The sequence below is a fragment of the Hippocampus bargibanti genome, linkage group LG04 (genome assembly GCF_051943395.1).
Source record: "Hippocampus bargibanti isolate YZ-2025 linkage group LG04, ASM5194339v1, whole genome shotgun sequence".
NCBI classification, from domain to species: domain Eukaryota; kingdom Metazoa; phylum Chordata; class Actinopteri; order Syngnathiformes; family Syngnathidae; genus Hippocampus; species Hippocampus bargibanti.
Genome location: NC_142737.1, coordinates 1,832,513 through 1,852,632, shown reverse-complemented (window position 1 = coordinate 1,852,632; position 20,120 = coordinate 1,832,513). Strand labels below are relative to the sequence as shown.

The window sequence follows — 20,120 nt, the reverse complement described above, 5'->3', positions numbered from 1 at the left end:
GGTAGAGGAGGGAGGGGAAAATTACAGTCACACGCAGCAGTTAGGAGAAGGGGAGAGGGGGGGGATGTGAAAGTTAGCATCCGCTAACTCTGTGCGCATATAAAGCCATATAAATAAAAATATTTGATATTGTGTATTTTTTTGTACATGAGCAATTCGTTTTCACATAATTTTACATGATTTTTTGGTAGTTAATTAATTTAAGCAACAACAACAAAAAAAACGAGGAGCCATTTGAGAGCCAAAAGAACCGACTCTCTGAAAAGAGCCGGAATTCCCATCACTAATGTGGAGTAGTGATGTGTCCTTCCTGAAGGAAGCGAGTTTTAGGGCCGTCTCTTTGAAGTGAACGACTGGAACCTTAATAGAGAGCCGCTTATAGGAGCCGATTCTTCAACCCCTTCGGTTAAAGTGGCACGTGATTGGTCAAATCCGTGGTAGAACACACACACTGGAATGGAAATAAAGTCACATAAATTTTAAAAATGATATAGTGTATTGTAAATTTTTGGTCGTAAATTAAATTAAGCAACAGCAAAAAAAGACTGAGGATGTTGTATGTTTTTTACATTAGTAATTCATTTTACGGATCATTTTACCTTATTTTTGGTCGTAAATTATGTTAGCAAGAAACAACCTGAGGAGCCATTTGGGAGCCGAAAGATCTGGTTCTTTTTGGTGAACTGAGCCAAAAAAAACTAGCTTTTTGAAAAGAGCTGGAATTCCCATCACTAACGTGGAGCCCAGTCGGGCGGCTGGCTGAGTTGGCCAATGAGAGACGACATAACTGGACGTGGCCACGCCCCCTCGTCCCAGTTGTTAGGGCGAGTGAGCGATGGCGGGATGAATGAAAACAAAACAAAACAAAGACAAATGTTTTCGTCAACATTTACGACTGTTACGAGTGTTTTATTTCTTTTTTAAACTCTTAATATTATTAGTGGGAACAAATTTAAATATAAAAAAATAAAATAGTTGTAAAGCGCAACAAGTAGTGAACCACACGTGTAAAATACACGAACCACTGGAGAAAAAGTTGAATTAAACCCCCATATGAAGTTACCTTGAATCACACATCTTTTTTATTTTTTTTTTACTGTCAATCGATGGGAGGAAAGGACTTCCAGATGAACACAAAGGAAGTCAGAGATGACCTGGGGAGCGCGTTTGAGATTACATAAACGGGGGCTGGGTTTGGATAGGTCACATGACTTCAGTCCACTTGCGTGGATGCACAAATTTCCACTTTGCACAAAAAGAAAGGGGGTGGGGGGATTCTTAATCACGGCGAGGGGTGTTCTTCTCCCTTTTGACACAATTCCCGGCTGGGAGGCAAATGGATGACACCTGTTGGTCGCGATGTATAACTTCAACGTGTTGCACACACATACAGTAAAGTCTCGTTATATCGATATCGGATATATCGATAGTCCCGGTTATATCGATACTATTTCTATGCACGAAAATTACATGCAAACAGGGTCGGATATATCGATAGTCCCGGTTATATCGATATTTTTTCGGACTCTCTTGAATATCGATATAACGAGACTTTACTGTATTTTCACAATACTGTATGATACATCTAGAATTTACAGAAGAGGATTAGGGCCACTGAAGAAAAAAAATAGGCTTGGCAAGATTCTGACTTCATTCTCAGAATTCTCAAGTTAGAATTATGAGAATAAAGTCAGAATTCTGACTTTAAAACGTCTTAATTCTAACTTTAAAGTCAGAATTCTGACTTTATAAAGTCAAAATTCTCATTTTAAGTCAGAATTCTGACTTTATAGAGTCAGAATTCTGAGAATAAAGTCTTAATTCTCACTTTAAAGTCAGAATTCTGAGAATAAAGTCTTAATTCTAACTTTAAAGGCAGCATTCTGACAATAAAGTCATAATTCTGACTTTAAAGTCAGAATTCTGAGAATAAAGTCAGAATAAAGTCATAATTCTGACTTTAACATCAAAATTCTGAGAATAAAGTCTTAATTCTCACTTTAAAGCCAATATTCTGACAATAAAGTCATAATTCTGACTTTAAAGTCAGAATTCTAAGAATAAAGTCAGAATTCTCACTTTATAAAGTGAGAATTCTGACTTCAAAGTCATAATTCTCACTTTAAAGTCAGAATTCTGACTTTAAAGTGAGAATTAAGACTTTATTCTCAGAATTCTCACTTTATAAAGTCAGAATTCTCAATTTCAAGTCAGAATCTTGCCAACCATATTGTTTTTTAATTTTATTTAAAACATATTTAAACACCGAATATACACTGTCTGTAAGTTAAGAATCTGTTTTAAATTTGATATAAAGTAGACAGGATGAACTAAATACAACAAACATATTGTTTTTTTTTTCTTCAGTGGCCTTAATCCTCTTCGGTAAAAATTCAATGAAAATAATACAACATGATGATAATAATAATAATAATATAAAGAATAAAATGGTCATTTCGTGTGTTGTGCATGTGTTTTTTTTTGTTGTTGTTGTTTTGGACAGGATGTAATATTCAGATGGACATCTGTTAGCTCAACACAAAAGGCGACAAAGCACCATTGAGCTGATTCTGACATTTTATTAACGGATCAGCAAAATAATCATAGCACCAAAAATACAGCGTGTGATTTGCTCATTCTGGAGGCGTCTTTTGTTTTTGTTTTTGTTTTTTCTTCCCATAGGCACACAGTCAAATGAAGACAGGAAGTGAGAAAAGTCAACTTTTTGTTTTGTTTTCAAACGCCTGCGGGTGTCTCATACTTGATCGCACAGTAGTTTCACATCGAAACAAAATACTACCAAAAAAAAAAATAGGGAATAGAAAAAGATTCACACACACATTTAATTGTTTATAAGGAGACACTTGTTGTTAGTTGCACGGGAGGAATAAAACACATTAAAGGACAACCGACACCTCCGGTCAAATTGCGTCCATAATTTGTAAAATGACTTCAAATGACTTCTACTGAGCGCATTTGACAAAGATTCCAGCGCATATAGCTTTACAGGTAACATCCGACTTACGACCAAGTTCCGTTCCAATGAAACGGTCGTAAATCAAAATGGTCGCAAGTCAAAATTCATTCAAAATGTTGAATATAGACTCGGAGGCGAAATGACTGGCAACCCCCCACCCTTTTGCTGCGGGGGTTGAAAAAAAAAATAGGGTCGTGGAGGTCGTGGTCGTAAGTACGGGTAGTCGTAAGTCGAGCCGGTCGTAAGTCGGATGTTACCTGTATTTTACGTTTTAAGACTCGCGCTGAATATTCAGGAAGTCTTGTTTTCGAGTTGATGACGATGCCCTAAGTGACGTCACGGAGGGAACACCCCTGACCGAGAAAACGACACCCAATGCATCGTGGGTACTTTTTTTCATCTGAAAAAATAATAAAAAATAATCAAATAAAAAATAATCTAATAATAATAATAATAATAAAATTAATAATAATAATAATAATAATAATAAATTTCCTTTCTAAGTGCCTTTCAAAACTCTCAAGGTCACTTTACAGTAACTGGATCAGTTTTTCTGTGGGTGAGCAGCGGAAGTCACACGCACCAGCGTTCACTCAACCCAGAAGCAACTCAAATAAATAAAAAGAGAGCTAGCTAGCTAGCTATTAGATAGCCAACAGATAGCCAGATAGCTAGCTAGCCAATAGATAGCTAATAGATACCCAGCTAGCCAGCCAGCTAGCTAATAGATAGCTACAGGTAACATCCGACTTAGGACCAGCTCGACTTACGACCACTCGTACTTAGGACCACGACCTCCTGACCCTATTTTTCATTTTTTTATTCCACGCCTGGTACCGCAACACGCTAGCAGGCCGATTTGATTTGAATCATATTCATATCTGGATGAGTAACAAGAAATGATCTTTTTCCGAATCTAAACTCTCTGAAGCCATTGTTTTGATTTTGGAGCAAGGCAGTTTGTGACGTCACGAACAAAGGGGGCGGGACTTTATGAATCTGCCCAGTTCCGAGCTCATTTTTTGGCAGTTTTGGGACACTTTAAATCATTTTTATTGGTGTTTTGCATTTGACTAAAAATATCAGCCTATACCCATACATGCTATACGTTTTTCTGATGTCATTTAGGAAACCGAAAAAATTGTGTCGGTTGGCCTTTAATTATTTATAATAAGACACATGTTGTTAGTTGCCATCGCACGGCAGGAATAAAACACATTAAATGATTGTTTTTCCGAATATTAAATGGCACTTGTTGGGTTATCGGCAGCGGTGTAAAATTTAAGGAGGGAAAAAAAAAACCAATAATGTCAAGTGTACAAATATGTCTTTATGAGGCTTGAAAAAATATGTTTTATATTAACACGTCTTCGTACAGTAGCTCAAGTTCAATTATATATATATATATATATATATATATATATATATATATATATATATATATATATATATATATATATATATATATATATATATATATATAATTTTTTTTAAAGAAAAAAAATCAATCATTTCAACTATTGTTTCCAATCGTGATGCTGGCGGTAGCATGAACGTTTTAGTATTCGTAATAATAATAATAATAATAATAATAATAATAATCCATTACACTCAACAGAGGTTTTCCAATATTTTGCATGAGTTTGATTTTTTTTTAAATGAGAAACATAAAAAATTGTGATTTTAAAAATATATACAACATTTTAAAAATATTTTAATTTCTTTTTTTAAATGAAAAACTGATAAAAAATATGGGATTTAAAATATATAGATAACATTTTAACACATATTTATTTTGTTTGTTTTGCTGCAATTTTAAGATTAGCTAGCAACAAAAAAAATGTAAGGAAATTATTATTATTATTATTATTTTAAATAGCCACCTTGGCATGGACATAGCCAACAGGTCCATCAACGACAAAAATGAACTTTGCGCATGTGTGAGGTAGCCCAGTAGAATGAGCAACAACAACAAAAACTGCTGCCGAGGTCACCACACGTCACACGCTTTCCCTTTTCAAAATGGTACAAAAATACATTAGCAAATATGTCATTCCGATAAGAAAATAGCTTTAAAAAAACAAATAAACAAACAACTACAGTGATACCTTGGCTTACGAACTTAATTGGTTGCCAGACAGTGTGTAAGGCAAAAAGTGTGTATCTCAAAAATTAATTTCCCATAGGAAACCATTAAAATGAGAATAATCCGTTCCCAGGTCACCATAAAACATAATTTTCTAGTTTTCTAAGCCTTAAAACTACACAAAATATACCTTATTTTATGTATAATAAATGAGCTCTGGCATTATAATTAAAGAAATAAACTGTACAGTGTAATAAAGTCATTTTATTGACCTTTGTGATGGTTGTTGATTCCTTGATGGAATGGAGTGGCTGCTTTCATCACCATTTAACACTTGATGAGGAACATAGCCTTCCACCATCTTGAGGAATGATCCGTTGTAGGTGCTTTCACTGCCATAATTTTACCTTGTTCCTCATCAATTGTGTTCTGTTTAGCTGGGTTGATAGCTTTTTGCATCATGTGTACAGATGGCTTATGCGGGTCATTTGTGGAGCCTGATTGATATTTGATATTTTAACCTTGCAGTCTACACTCTGCCTTTGAACTATCAATAAAGTTGAAAGTCTAAATTTGACTCTTTTCTAACCATTTTCTCACTCTCTCTCTGTCGTCTGCCTGTCTCTTTAATGTTCAACCCCCCCCCCCCCCACTGCTGCGTTCTTGACCAATCACGTGGCTTTAACCGAAGACTGGGGGCGAGGACGGAGGAACAACAAAAAAAAAAAAACGCCGGCTGCCATTTTCTTGGCAGGAGAACGGGCTCGTTCGTTAACGACACATCACTCGTTGTGGCGCGCCGTGTGTACCCCGAAAAATAGTTCATATGCCAAGGTAAAATGTTCATCAATTTAACGTTCGTAAACCGAAAGGTCCGTAAGCCAAAGGGTTCGTAAACCGAGGTATCACTGTATTTGTTTTCAGACCTCGGTGCCGTCATTGTTGTGGAGTTTGACTTCCAGGTTGACTTGCTTGACTTTGGCCTTGTTGGCGGCGTGCTGGTGATTGCGGTTGAACACGTTGACGTTGGTGACGGTGCAGTGCTTGCTGCTGAAGTTCTTCTCCACGCATTTGTCCATGCAAACCTCCACCTTGGTGTTTAACGGGTACTCTTCGTACGCCGCCTTGGCCGGTACCTGAAGGTTATTTTTTTTACAAGCTAAAATGTCAGCATTTTAATAATAATAATAATAATAATAATAATAATAATCATCATCATCATCATCATCATCATCATAATAATAACACATTTCATTTCTAAGCGCCTTTCAAAACTCTCAAGGTCACGTTACAGTCACAGGATCAGTTTTTCAGTGGGTGAGCACCGACAGCCACGCGCGCCAGCGTTCACTCAACCCGGAAGTAACTCAAATAGATAGAAAGCTAGCCAGCCAGCTAATAGATAGTCAATAAATAGCTTATAGCTAGCTACATACTTACCCAGCTAGCCAGACAGCTACTGGATAGCTAGCTAGCTAGATAGCCAGCCAGCAAGCTAACAGATAGGTAATAGTTAGCTAATAAATAGCAAATTGATAGCTAGCTAGGTAGCCAGCTAGATAGCTAGATAGTAACCCAAATAGAACTGTATAGTGCCACCATTTTTTCCTCCATTTTTTTGATGATACTAGTGCAGCGTGTTCTACCAGAGACACATTCCTTGTGTTCTACATACAGTGATACCTTGGCTTCCGAACATAATTGGTTTCCAGAAGGTGTGTGTAAAGCGAAAAGTGTGTATTCCAAACATTAATTTCCCAACGGAAATCATTAAAATGAGAATAATCCGTTCACAGGTCCCAATGAAACATAATTTTCTACTAAATAAGCCTTAAAACTACACAAAATATACATTCTTTTATTTATAATAAATGTGCTATTGTATTGTAATTAAATAAATAAACTGTACAATATAATAAAGTCATTTTATTGACCTTTGTGATGGTCGTTGATGTAGTTGCGTCTTGATGATATCTGAGTGAAGTTGCCGTGCTTTCTTGGCGATAATACCATCACTCACAATGGCCCCTGCTAGCTGCTAATTCCGATCAATTTAACATTGGTAAGGCCAAAAGTTTGTTAGTTAAAGCGTTCGAAAGCCGAGGTATCACTGTACTTGGCAATAAACATGATTTTGATTGTGATTCTGATACAAGTAACAATTTTGTAACTTTACAAATAATCGTGACTCACTTTGGCCTGCCGGTGGCACCGCCGGAAGAGGAGGCAGGTGGCCAAAGCGGCCAGGACCAGGAGGGCCAGAGCGGCCACCCCGCCGCCCACCGAGCGGCCCACGTAGGCGTGGAAGGTTCCGCTAGGACCGCTCTCCAGATGCAGGGACTTCATGTTGGTTCCGTTCTTCACCTGGTCGCCCTCGTTGTCGTAAATGAGCGACTCGTCCAAGGTCAGGCGCCCACCGCGGTCCACCAGGTCACGCTTGGGGCGACTTGGCCCGGAGGAGAGCGAGCGTTCGATCCTCAGGCTGGACCGGGACTCCGGACTAATGACGTAGATCACTTGCAGGTACCACTGGTGACCTGCCTCCACCTGAACACAAAGGTGAGTAGTGCTCCTACTTGGTTCTCATAGGCACCAAATTACAGACAAAAATGGACTACGGACCTTGTAGAGCGCATCGACCTTCATGGTAAATCCGTCTACGCCCGGCATGGCGGCCACGGAGTTCAACTCTGGGAGGTCCGACGCAAAGTTAGCCTCGAAGGGGACGTCGTGGAAATATTTGTCGCACACATCCGGCTGTTTGCGATCCTGTCGAGAGAAAGAGATCATAGCGAAGAACACTGAGCCGGAAGGGCCTCGGAAGTCCAAGGCAGAGTGAGTTTCGGTACCAGGAGCAGGAACCGATGCTTCAGGTGCTTGTTGGGCTGGATGCATCCGTACTGTGGACCCTCGTTATACAGGGTGCCCGTCGGGTCGAAGAAAGGAACGTAGCCGTCCCTGCCGGTGCATAGGTAGACCTTTTCCAGCTGCAGTTTGTAGGCGGCGTGCAGGTTCTGCTCCGGATTCCAGAGTACACGGCCATACAGAGTCTGACCTGATGGAATCAGCAAAGACCTTAAATCGTAGCATAGGTGACTCTTCCTGAAGAACCGGTAGACTTCACTTCCCCAAAATGTGAGTTTGCTTTCCAGTTAGAGTCAAGGTAAGATCTCCCGCTGTTTTTCTAGGTGTACACGTACCCATGGAGAACGCCCCCTTGTAGTCCATCTCTGCCATCGAGACGTCGGTACTCGCCGGGTCAATCATGAAGACTTTCTCGTTGTTACACAGCTGGAACTCTGTATTCAGCGAGTAGACTACAGGGACCGGACGGTTGGTCTGTTGGAAGGCAATAGGCACCAGGAACCTGCAGTAGAAAAAACCAAATGACCAATGAGGATCAAGGACTTCAGGTGTTGGTTTTGTTTCACTTGGGATATACTTTTCTGGAGCGTGAGCCGTGCAAGACAGTGGCTTTTCCCCAGGGTCAATCCACGGTTGAGTCGGCTGCACAGTGCATGGGATCAGGAAGACGGTGTACTCCCCGGAGTAATCCTTTCTGGAGGGTGCAAAACATCCAAGGATTATTTGTCATCCTTTAAGTGGTCCACAGATAGTCCTAACTAGGCCTTTGCGTTCTGAGAGTCTCAACCCATGTCCTTCTGAGACGTGAGGATTTGAATGGATTACTTGAATCCCTCATGGGTGAGTTTTCAGACGATATGTTTCAGCTAAATTTTGACAGTCCACAAATCGGTCTGCGGTACTTTGTCTCGGTCTGCCGTGGGGGAGAAGGGGCTGAGCCATAAGGTAAACCTCGCGGTGAGGTGTTGTGGGCATGTCCCACCGGTAGGAGGCCCCAGCGACGACCCAGGACTATGTCTACGGGTTGGCCTGGGAACGCCTTGGGATCGCCTTGGGATCTCCCCAGGAAGAGCTGGAGGAAGTGGGTGAGAAGAAGAAAGTATAGGCCTTCCTGCTCGGAGTATTGCCGTCGTGACGCAATCCCAGAGAAGCGGTAGAGAATAGATTCATGGATGGATGAATCGTGTACGTCCAATCGACTTGTACCACCATGAAGAGGCTGACCTGCTGTAGGAGCTGGTGGCCCTCCACAGCTGGTAGGGTGAGTCAAAGGTTTGGGCGCTCCACAGCAACTGAATGTCAAACTCGATGCCTCTCAGGTGGTCCGGCGCCAGCAGGTGTGACTTGTGTCCGGGAAGAGTGTGGTGCTCTGGGACAAACTGGCCTAAAAGAAGCGGGAGAAAAGCCAAAAATTGGACCTCGCTGACAAAGCCAGGACCCTCAAGTTTTATTGATTTACCTCTAAATTTAGCGTGCGTTTTAAACTCAATGACCAACCGCCCATCCTCACGGATGTAGATCCTGATGATCTGGAGTCTGGCAGAGAGGACGCTGTCGGTCTGGATACCTGTAAAAACAAAACAACAAACAAAGATGGAGTCAGTCCCACACAAAAATCGGTTTGGTTTAGTCCGAGAGTAACTAGCCGACCTGTCCTCCAGAGCACTGTGTCGTAGAAGAAGGAGAACTCCATTTCCGTGTGATGCTCCAACGAAGCCCAACCACGCGGAGCCGTCACATAGATGTAGGACACGTAGAGCGGAACTTGAACCGTGAGGAAGGACTGGGCAGAGTCTCGGACCTGGTAAAACAGCAAGGCTTCAAGTTTATGCAACTCCGCCGTTTTTGGGGTCGGGCTCATCTTCAGGTAAAAGACGCGTACCTGGAAGTCGGCAGTGACAGATCCACCGCAGACGTCGATGAGCTCCGTCATATCATAGTAGGCGTCGAAGGTCCAGATGCAGCTCTTGAGATTGAGGTGCTTGTACAGCTGGATGCTCCTGGTCTCACGCACGTTGGGGTTGAACTGATACGGCCGGTCGTAGCCTGGACCCAAGGAGATGCTGTCGTAGGATACCTCGTCCAGGAAACCGGTCTCTACAGGGACAAATTGAAAATGAACGGAATTTTCCCGAGGAGGCTCAAGAGGGACAGAATCAAGTCTGCAAATTTGAGCACTTGGGTACTTGGATTTACCAGAGAGACCCTGCAGATCTTTGAGGGTGACCAGGTTGGAGCAGACGTGTTGCTGCCGGTAGATGGACTCTGACAGCAGGAAGTGGAGGTTGTGCAGGGGCATGGTGGACACCAACGGCAGCATACCGTCCTGGTGGGGGATCTGCACCGAGATGTGGATCCTGAAAATGGGAGATACGTTTGGACACTTCGATGGTCAGTAACGGCAATGGGACATGTTGGTTTTAAGAGTCCAATGTGGCTCTCGAGTACCGAGTAAGTTTGCTCGTCTTGACGGGTTCCAAACCCAAAACGAATCTCTCACCGGTTTGGATGCTCTTTGTGTTTGACGTCCAGATATTTGAGAGTGGCCACAAAGGACTGAGCCTGGAAGCCTCGCGCCGTCCCGGTGGTGACTGGGGTGTGGCAGATGGAGCCATCGGTTCCTACGGTGACGATGTTGCTCCGCAGCGGCGTTCCCAGGTGACCCGCCTTGTCGCGGGCTTGCGCCACGCAGCGCACGTGGAAGCGGCGGCTAAAGTAGATGCTATCCAAGACCTGAAACACGAAGGCGATATGCAGAAGCGGCTCTGTTGGCATATGTGGATGTCAAAAGTCTCTAAAGCCCTCTTCAAATATCAACCAATCCTCCATGAACCGTCTCCAGTTGCTCCAAAATACCACTGCTTTCCTCTTGACTGGTACTCGTAAGAGGGAGCATATCACTTCTATTCTGGCATCCCTTTCCCAATAGATTTGAGAGTTCTTTTTGAAGATCCTACTATTTTTTTTTTACAATCTTGGCCCCATTTTAGCTCGCAAAGTTGCCCCCCCTACCCCCTAGACGAAAGAGGGTAGAAACCTGTTTGCAAAAGTGTGCACACCCTCATATAAAGGGATTTTGGCTGATCTAATCCCATTTATAGTTTAAGACGTGACATAAACATTTGGACATTCTCACCATATGGTTGACGCTGGTGTACGGCGTCGTGTCGGTCACCGTCTCGAAAGGCGAGCGTGCCCCGTTGTTGTCAGTGGGGGCCGCCACCTCCCATGAAAAGTGGACTTGGGTTTGATTAATGCCTGCCTCCTCGCAGCGCTCCTTGATCAACGAGAAATTGGGGTAGTGCGGGTCACAGGGCGTGACGCACACCAGGGGGTAACCGGGTGAGGGGGTCTTCTTGCTTCCTTCCTTGGTCACCTCGTGGACGTGGTCGTAGTCGGCCAGGGAGACCACCTGAGGATGGTGGCGAGGTACATTTTTCAATGCAGGTCAGCTTAATTGAAAACTATCTAATTAACTAACTAGCTAAATAGCCAACTAACTAACTAGCTAACTGAATAATTAACTAGCAAGCTGACTAACTAACTTGCTAACCAACTGACTAACTAAATAGCTAACTGACTAACTAGCTGGCTGACTAACTCACTAGTTCACCATCAGAATAACTAAATATCTAACTGACTAACTAGCTGGCTGACTAACTAGCTAGCTAACCAACTAGCTATCTATCTGACTGACCAACTAGCTGCCTAGCTAGCTGACTTACTAGCTATCTAGCTGACTAACTAGCTAGCAGACTAATTAGTGAGCTAGCATATTAACTAGCTAACTAGCTAGCTATCCGACTAACTAGCTGCCTAACTATCTAGCTAGCTATCTGACTAACTAGCAGACTAGCTAGCTAACTAGCTATCAAGCTGAATAACTGGCTATCTAGCTGACTAACTAGCTCTAGCGAGCTCCAGCTAGCTAGCTGACTAACTAGCTAGCTAGATAAAAAATACATATAAATAAATAAATAAATAAATAATATGTAATAATAAATAACATTTCCAACTATTTTAGTGTAGTACCACAGAGTGCCACAACCGGACAGCATTGAGCTCTACTGGAAGAGATGCTGACGTAATTAAGAACAAGAAGAAGCCTCTGCTCCCACAGAGTCCAAAGGACGAACATATTTCTTGGATTATTTTTCTCTTTAGGGCTGATCTTTACCGTGACTTCGATGCTAATTTCCATTCGATTGTCTGTAGTGTTTGCATTTGTATGTTAGCATTGGGCTAGCATAGGGCTGCGGAACCGAATTCTTTCGGATGACAGATCGCATATGGCCCCCAGGCCGTAGTTTGGATACCTCCGCCTCAAATGTTAGCACGCAAGCTAGCAAGACGTTCAATTAACGCCATAGATTAGCTTACAATAGGCGGTGCCGGAAGAATGAGACTCCCAGCAGCGTCCTGGTCGAGAATGGTGACGGTCGCCGTGGTGATCTCACCCAGAACCGCTTCCACGGGGTCGTCGGGTCCGAGGACCAGGGAGAAGGACTCGTGCCACTCCCTGTCCTCATTGGACAAAATCTCCACCTTGAACAGGACGTGGTCCATCCCTGAAGGTATTCCACATGTAAATGTTGGATGGAGAACATTCTAGTATTCTAATCACCTCCAATAACCCACCCGGTGCAAATTTCAGGACCCGACTCTTGGGGTTGTAGTCCACTCCAGATTGGGCCGAGCCGTCTCGCGTGCTGCAGCGGATCTTGGACGTCCGGTCCAGGTCGCCGCGTCGGATCACTTTGACGTTTAGGACCTCAACGCCGTCCGGACCTGGAGGTTCTCGAACCTGATAAGACGCCTGCTCCAACTCGATTGTGGGAGCTTGAAATGACCCAAAAAATGGAAATAAAAAAAATAACGAAACTAAAATATAGTGATACCTCATTTTACGAACGCTTTAGCTCACGAACTTTTCGCCTTCTGAACATTAAATTCGCGAGAATATAATCTTGGTATATGAACTAGTTTTCGGCGGACGAACCAAACCACACAGTGCCACGGTGGATGGCGGACTAGTTTTTGTCAACCCCTTTCTTTGAGTGCAGATGTGGTTCGTTATCGAGTGGAGTACTTTTGCTATGAAGGGACCGAAAAAGACCCCACCACAGGCTAGTGTTAAACCGAAGGTGGACACAAAAGAAAATGACGGTCGAGCAGAAGAAGGAGATCATTAAAAAACACAAACAAGGTGTGCGTTTGTGTGACTTAGCATCCTAGTGCCAGTATGCTAAGTCGACCATTGCTATGTGTGGCTAAGAGTGTTTCTGTGTTGTCTAAGCAACGGTCTCAGGCAATAGAAGAGGTAATAGAGGTACTATTCACTCATTCACCTACCTACTTATGGTTTATGGCAGGGGTGTCAAAGTCATTTTTTATATGAAATATGAAATTTTGGCTCAGATTTTAGCAATCATCATGGAATTTAACAAGTTTGATTTGCTTTCGCGGGCCGAAAAAAATGATGTGGCGGGCCGGATTTGGCCCGCGGGCCTTGACTTTGACACCTGTGGTTTATGGGGACCTGGGAACGGATTATTCTCATTTTAATGGTTTCTTATGGGAAATGATTTTTTGGGATACACACTTTTCGCCTGACACTCACTTTCTGGGAACCAATTAAGTTTGTAAGATGAGGTATCACGGTAGTTGTAGCGCCGCTTACCGTCTTCATCGTTGGTGATGGTGACGGTGACGACGTCCCGCTCGCCAATCATGGCGCCGCTCCAGTGGTCGCCCGTCGGCGTCCCCAAGTGAACCTGGAACTCTTCTTCGGGCTCGAACACCGAATCGTCGTTGACGTGAACCGTGCAGTTCTTCACCTAGCGACAAAAGTCCCGGTTTGTCGTCTTTTTCAAGCAAACGGACGGTGGTTGGGCGTACATACCTTCTCGCCGCGCAGGAAAGTGACGCGGGATTCGTCCACGTTGGGTCGCTCGCGGAAGTCGTCCATGACGGCGGCCGACATGGTGCGCGTGAAGCAGCGCGCCGACGACGTGAAGGAGAGGTCGCCCGTGCGCACCACGGGAAGGTGAAGGTCGCCGTCCAGCTCCTTCACCGTGTAGGCGCTCTTCTCAAACTGCATGCTGGGAACTGACACGACACTGACCGTCACAAAAACTTTATTGCTACCACGTAGCACGGCGACGAATGGAAATGAAACACACCAAAGTTCAGAATGTCAAAATTTCAAATAGCCACGTAAAATAAATAAATAAATAAATAAATATGTGAATAAATAAATAAGTAAATAAATAAATGCGTACATGGATAAATAAATAAATAAATAAATACATAAATATGTAAATGAATAAATACATTAAAAATAAATATATATATAGATAAATAAATAAATACATAAATACATAAATGAATAAATAAACTAACAAATAAATGCATAAATATGTGAATGAATGAATAAATAAATAAAAACAATTAATAAATACAATAAATGCATATATACACGTACAAAAATAAATAAATACATATGTTAATGGTAAACTAAATAAATAAAAATAAATAGATGGATAACTACATAAATAAATAAATAAACATGTGAATAAATAAATACATAAATAAGTAAATAAATAAGGAAATAAACAAATGCATACATGGATAAATAAACAAATAAATAAATACATAAATATGTAAATGAATAAATACATTAACAATAAATATATGTAAATAAATAAATAAATACATACATAAATAAACTAATAAATAAATGCATAAATATGTGAATGAATGAATAAATAAATAGAACAGATAACAAATACATGATACACAGATAAATATGTGAATGAATAAATAAATAATTTAAAAATAAATAATATTAATAACAACAATTTAACAAACAAAACAATAATACAATAATAATAACTGATATATAAAATATAAATACATTAAAAATAAATAATACTTACATAAATATGTGAATGAATAAATACATTAAAATAAATAAATAATATTAATAGTATTAATAACAATAGCAATGTAACAAACAAAGACAAAAATACATGAATAATAAATGATATTAAAAAAAATATATATATATGTATATACATTTAATTGTATTAAAGATGCAATCTCATTAAATGATGAAACACAGTAAATACTATATTCAATATTTTATGTTTATCCAAAATTTAAGGGAATAACCAGAATATTTTCCATCTTCAAAAATGTTATAATAATAATAATAATAATAATAATAATAATTCTTTTCAACAATTAAAGATGAAATGAAATCAGAAATCAGGCACGTTGGGCAACACGTGTGCACGTCTGCCTCACAGTGCAGATGTCACGGGTTCGAGTCCTGGCTCTGATCATGTGAGAAGGATGTGCGAACCAATAAACCACCGTGCTAACCAGAATAGGGCGATTTTGTGTGTGTGTGAGCAAGATATCATACGAGTAACATTTAAACACAATCATGCTAATGCTAATGCTATTTATATTATTGTTGAATATTTTAAATGACAAGACTTTATTCGATAAAAGAAGAAATAGAAATGAAGAAGATGCGTTTCAGACGTACTATCCTGGAAAGTGTCGGCGATGACCACGTTGGCCTCGTAAGGCTCCTGAAGGACGGCCCCTTGCGGAGAACTCAGAAAGACCACAAAGGACTCCGGACCCTCAATGGACGGATTCTGGACGTCGTCCAAGATGGTCAAACTGCACGTCTGCCGAGAGAAAAATTGCACACACGTTGAGGGCGACCGACATTTTGGACCCGACCGAGTGAGGGCGATCGTTTCTAACCTCCTGGGTGGTCCCGGGTTTGAACTCCACCTTCTTGGAGCTGGGGATGTAGTCCATGCCCGGGCTGGCCGAGGGCGGGTCGGACGGACGGGTGGCGCACCACACCGACGTCACAGAGGACAAGTCGCTACCGTGGCGCAGCACCGGAATTTTGATGGTGCCTGTTGGTCAACATGGTCATTGGATCGACACCCATTTTGTAAAAAAAATAAAAATAATAATAATATGTACATATATATTTAAAAAATATTTGTCAACATATTTTAAAATATATTTGTGCATTATTTTATACATTTTTTATATGCATTATTTTATACATTTTTTATATATTTAAAATATATATTTAAATGCATTTTTAAATAGTTGTATTTTTTTTTATATTTGATTTTTTTATATTTGACCAAACTGACATTTTTTTGACCAAATCCGGTTACAAAAAAACATGATTCAGGCCCCGTTTGAGATGTTTTGGTTTATATATTTTTTAAATAATTGTAAAAATATTTTATAATTATTGTAAAATTTATTTTAAATATATATTTTAAATATATTTTAAAATATATTTAAAATATATATTGAAATATATTTAAAATATATATTGAAATATATTTTTTTAAATATTAAGTATTTAAGTACGGTATTAAGTATTTTTTGACCAAACTTTAAAAAAGTTTTTGTGTGTGTAATTTGACCAAATCGGGTTACAAAAAACATGATTCAGGCCCCATTTGAGATGTTTTGGTTTATATATTTTTTCAAATAATTGTAAAAATATTTTACAATTATTGTAAAATTTATTTTAAATATATATTTTAAATATATTTTAAAATATATTTAAAATATATAAAGAAATATATATTTTTTTCAATATTAAGTATTTAAGTACGGTATTAAGTATTTTTTGACCAAACTTTAAAAAAGTTTTTGTGTGTGTAATTTGACCAAATCGGGTTACAAAAAACATGATTCAGGCCCCATTTGAGATGTTTTGGTTTATATATTTTTTCAAATAATTGTAAAAATATTTTACAATTATTGTAAAATTTATTTTAAATATATATTTTAAATATATTTTAAAATATATTTAAAATATATAAAGAAATATATATTTTTTTCAATATTAAGTATTTAATTATTAAGTATTTTCTGATACTTGACCAAACTGTAAAAAAACTTTTTGTGTGTTCATTTGACCAAATCGGGTTCCCAAAAATGTGATTCAGGTCCCGTTTGAGGTGTTTTGGCTTACATGGTTTTAAAATAATTGTAAATATATTTTAAATATATTTTCCATATATTTTTATAGATATTTTAAATATACATTTTAAATATGTATTTTAAAATTATTTTTAAATATATTTAAAATGATTGTTTTTACATTTTTTAAATATATTTTTTAATATATTTAAAATTATTTTTTTACATTTTAAAAACATATTTAAATGTATTTTTAAATATTTGTAAACAATTGTGTATTGTTTAGATATTTTGACGAAACTGTAAAAAATTTTTTTCTTGTATTTGTCATTCGACCAAATCGGGTTACCAAAAATATGATTCAGGCCCCGTTTGACATGTTTTGGATAATATATTTTAATATATTTTTAAATATATTTTAAGTATATATTTTAAAATATATTTTATATTATTTCAATATATTTTAAAATATATTTTATATTAATTTGAATAATGAAATATATATTTACATGTGTTTTTAAATATTTCAAAAAGTATTTTTTAAAGTACTTTTTGATCTTTGACCAAACTGTCAATTTCTGTGTGTCACCAAATGGGGTTACCAAAAACATGATTTAGGCCCAGTTTGAGCTGTTTGGGTTTAGATATTTTGTCAATAATTTTAAACATATTTTAAAATATATATTTTAAAATATATTAAAAATATATTTTAAATAACATTTAAATATATTTTAAAATATATTGTCACATTATTTTACAATCTATTTAAAATATATATTTGAATGTATTTTAAAATAAACATTTTTTGATGTGCGTCATTTGACCAAATCGGGATACCAAAAACCTGATTCAGGCACCGTTGGAGCTGTTTTGGTTGATATATTTTTAAAACAATTTTAAATATACAGTAAAGTCTCGTTATATGGATATTCTCGGGAGTCCGAAAATATATCGATTTTAAATATACTATTTTTATATCCGATCCTGAAATACATGTAATTTTCTCCTTGCGTTCATGGAAATAATATCGTAATAAGCGGTACTATCGATATAACGAGACTTTACTGTATTTGTAAATAGATTTTTTAAATATATAAGATATATTTAAAATACATTTTAAATATATTTTAAATACATTTTTAAATATATTTTTACATTATTTTAAAATATATTCAACATATATATATAAATGGATTTTTAAATATTTGTAAAAATATTTTTGAAAGTATTTTTTGATATTTGACCAAACTCTATTTTTGTGTGTGTGTGTGTGTGTGTGTGTGTGTGTGTGTGTGTGTGTGTGTGTGTGTGTGTATAATTACCAGAAATATTCAGGCCCCGTTTATTGAAATGTATTTTCTTTAAAATATATGTTTACATAAAAAATATATTTTCAAATTTTATATTTTAAAATCCAAATTTTCAAAAAAGTAATATGTGTTGTGTGTCAATTTGAAAAATGCTAATGAGGATAGCGACCGGCATCTTCTCCAAAGGTGAAAGTGTCGTTTCCCAGCGTGACAGCGGAGGCGTCGTTGGGCCCGTCAATGACCACCTGGGCCACGGCCACGCGTCCGACGCGGGCGTTGTCCGAAGGGTCGGACAGCACCAGCTGCAGCTCCTCGGACAGCTCGTACTCGCTGTCGTCCACCAAGGTGAGGTCGCACGTGGACGCGGTCACGCCGGGCCCAAGCACCACGCGGCTCTCGGGTCCGGAGCCGCGACTCTTGTAGTCGGAACCCGACTCCAGGGCGCGGGGGCCGCTGCCCTTCGCCGACTTGGACACCGTGTGGCACAGGGCCGACACCGCGCTGGACGGGTCACCTACGCGCGGGACAACAAACATCAATAACAGAAATCGCCCACGCCCAAATATGAAAATAAATAAATAAACACATCACTGAATGGTTTTAAATCGTGTTCCATATTTTTACCTAATTTCATTCATTTATTTATTACATTGGATTAAAACAAAAATCGCAATTTCCTTTAATTTTCATGTGCATTTAAATTTAATTCAATTTATTATGAATAAATAAGTTGATTTAATTGTGTAAGTTAGTCAAATTTCAAATTATATGACAGTTACAAAAGTAATAAATATTTTATGTATTTTTAATATTTATTTTTTGTGTATTTAATTTTTTTGTGTATTAATGTATTCATGCATTCATGTATTCATGTATTTATTCATTCTTTCATGTATTTATGTACTTTTTATAATTTAGAATTTTAATTTTTTGTGTATTTATGTATTTATTTTTATGTATTTGTGTATCTATTTTTATGTATTTATGTATTCGTGAATTCATGTATTCATTCATTCGTGTATTCATGTATTTATTCATTCTTTCGTGTATTTATGTATTTTTTAGAATTTAGAATTTTTATTTTTTGTGTATTTATGTATTTATTTTTTATGTATTTATGTATCTATTTTTATGTATTTATGTATTCATGAATTCAGGTATATATTCATTCATTCTTTATGTATTTTTTTTATTTTGAATTTTGTTGTGTATTTATGTATTCATTATTTATGTTTTGATTATTTATGTACGTATTTATGTATTAATTATTTTTATTTATTTTTATTTATTTATTTATTTATTGATATATTTATGTATTTATGTATTCATTATTTATGTTTTGATTATTTATGTATTTATGTATTATTTATTTATTTATTTATTTATTTGATCTATTGATGTATTTATGTGTGTATGTATGTATGTATGGATTTATGGATTTATGGATTAATTTATTTATCGTGAGAGTTTCCTACTTTGGGGGTTAAACGGGTATCCGAAGAAGCTGACAAAGTCCCTTTTTGGGAGTTCTTTTTTTTTTTTTTGCACGTACCTTTTCTCTGGACGGGTACGCGTACGACGCCGGCGCTCTCGTTGACGTGGAAACTGTTGCGTTGGAACTCCAGCGTGGGCTCGTCCTCCGTGTCGTTGACGTAGACCAGGGCGCGCGTGTTAGCGCCCAGCAGGGCGTAGACGGGCATGCTGAGCTCCACGTGGAAAGTCTCCACGCCCTCGAAAAGCGCGTCGTCGTTCAGCGCCACTGTGCAAACCTTTTCTTCCTCGCGCTCGTCAAACTGCACCTGAAAATTAAAATCAACAACTATTATTATTATTATTATTATTAGTAGTAGTAGTAGTAGTCATAGTAGTATGAGCCATTTGCAACTGTACAGGTCAGGAAACA

General features: G+C 38.3%; 1 protein-coding gene across 1 annotated transcript in view; it reads right to left on the bottom strand.

Annotated features, from left to right (window-relative positions):
* Positions 1–4,446: 4,446 nt before the first annotated feature.
* Positions 4,447–20,120, bottom strand: part of fras1 (Fraser extracellular matrix complex subunit 1) — a 127,928-nt gene continuing 112,254 nt past the window's right edge. The window contains exons 54-74 of the mRNA XM_088993478.1: positions 19,770–20,016; positions 18,387–18,731; positions 15,711–15,871; positions 15,484–15,631; positions 13,831–14,036; positions 13,609–13,765; positions 12,567–12,767; positions 12,309–12,496; positions 11,065–11,340; positions 10,429–10,661; positions 10,125–10,285; positions 9,811–10,025; positions 9,579–9,729; positions 9,388–9,495; positions 9,153–9,312; positions 8,506–8,622; positions 8,264–8,430; positions 7,913–8,118; positions 7,686–7,832; positions 7,257–7,610; positions 4,447–6,199 (exon numbers count right to left, since the gene is read on the bottom strand). Of these exons, the coding sequence (XP_088849604.1) occupies positions 5,984–6,199; positions 7,257–7,610; positions 7,686–7,832; positions 7,913–8,118; positions 8,264–8,430; positions 8,506–8,622; positions 9,153–9,312; positions 9,388–9,495; positions 9,579–9,729; positions 9,811–10,025; positions 10,125–10,285; positions 10,429–10,661; positions 11,065–11,340; positions 12,309–12,496; positions 12,567–12,767; positions 13,609–13,765; positions 13,831–14,036; positions 15,484–15,631; positions 15,711–15,871; positions 18,387–18,731; positions 19,770–20,016 (4,164 nt within the window). The 3' untranslated portion in view covers positions 4,447–5,983. The remainder of the gene's footprint in view (positions 6,200–7,256; positions 7,611–7,685; positions 7,833–7,912; positions 8,119–8,263; positions 8,431–8,505; positions 8,623–9,152; positions 9,313–9,387; positions 9,496–9,578; positions 9,730–9,810; positions 10,026–10,124; positions 10,286–10,428; positions 10,662–11,064; positions 11,341–12,308; positions 12,497–12,566; positions 12,768–13,608; positions 13,766–13,830; positions 14,037–15,483; positions 15,632–15,710; positions 15,872–18,386; positions 18,732–19,769; positions 20,017–20,120) is intronic.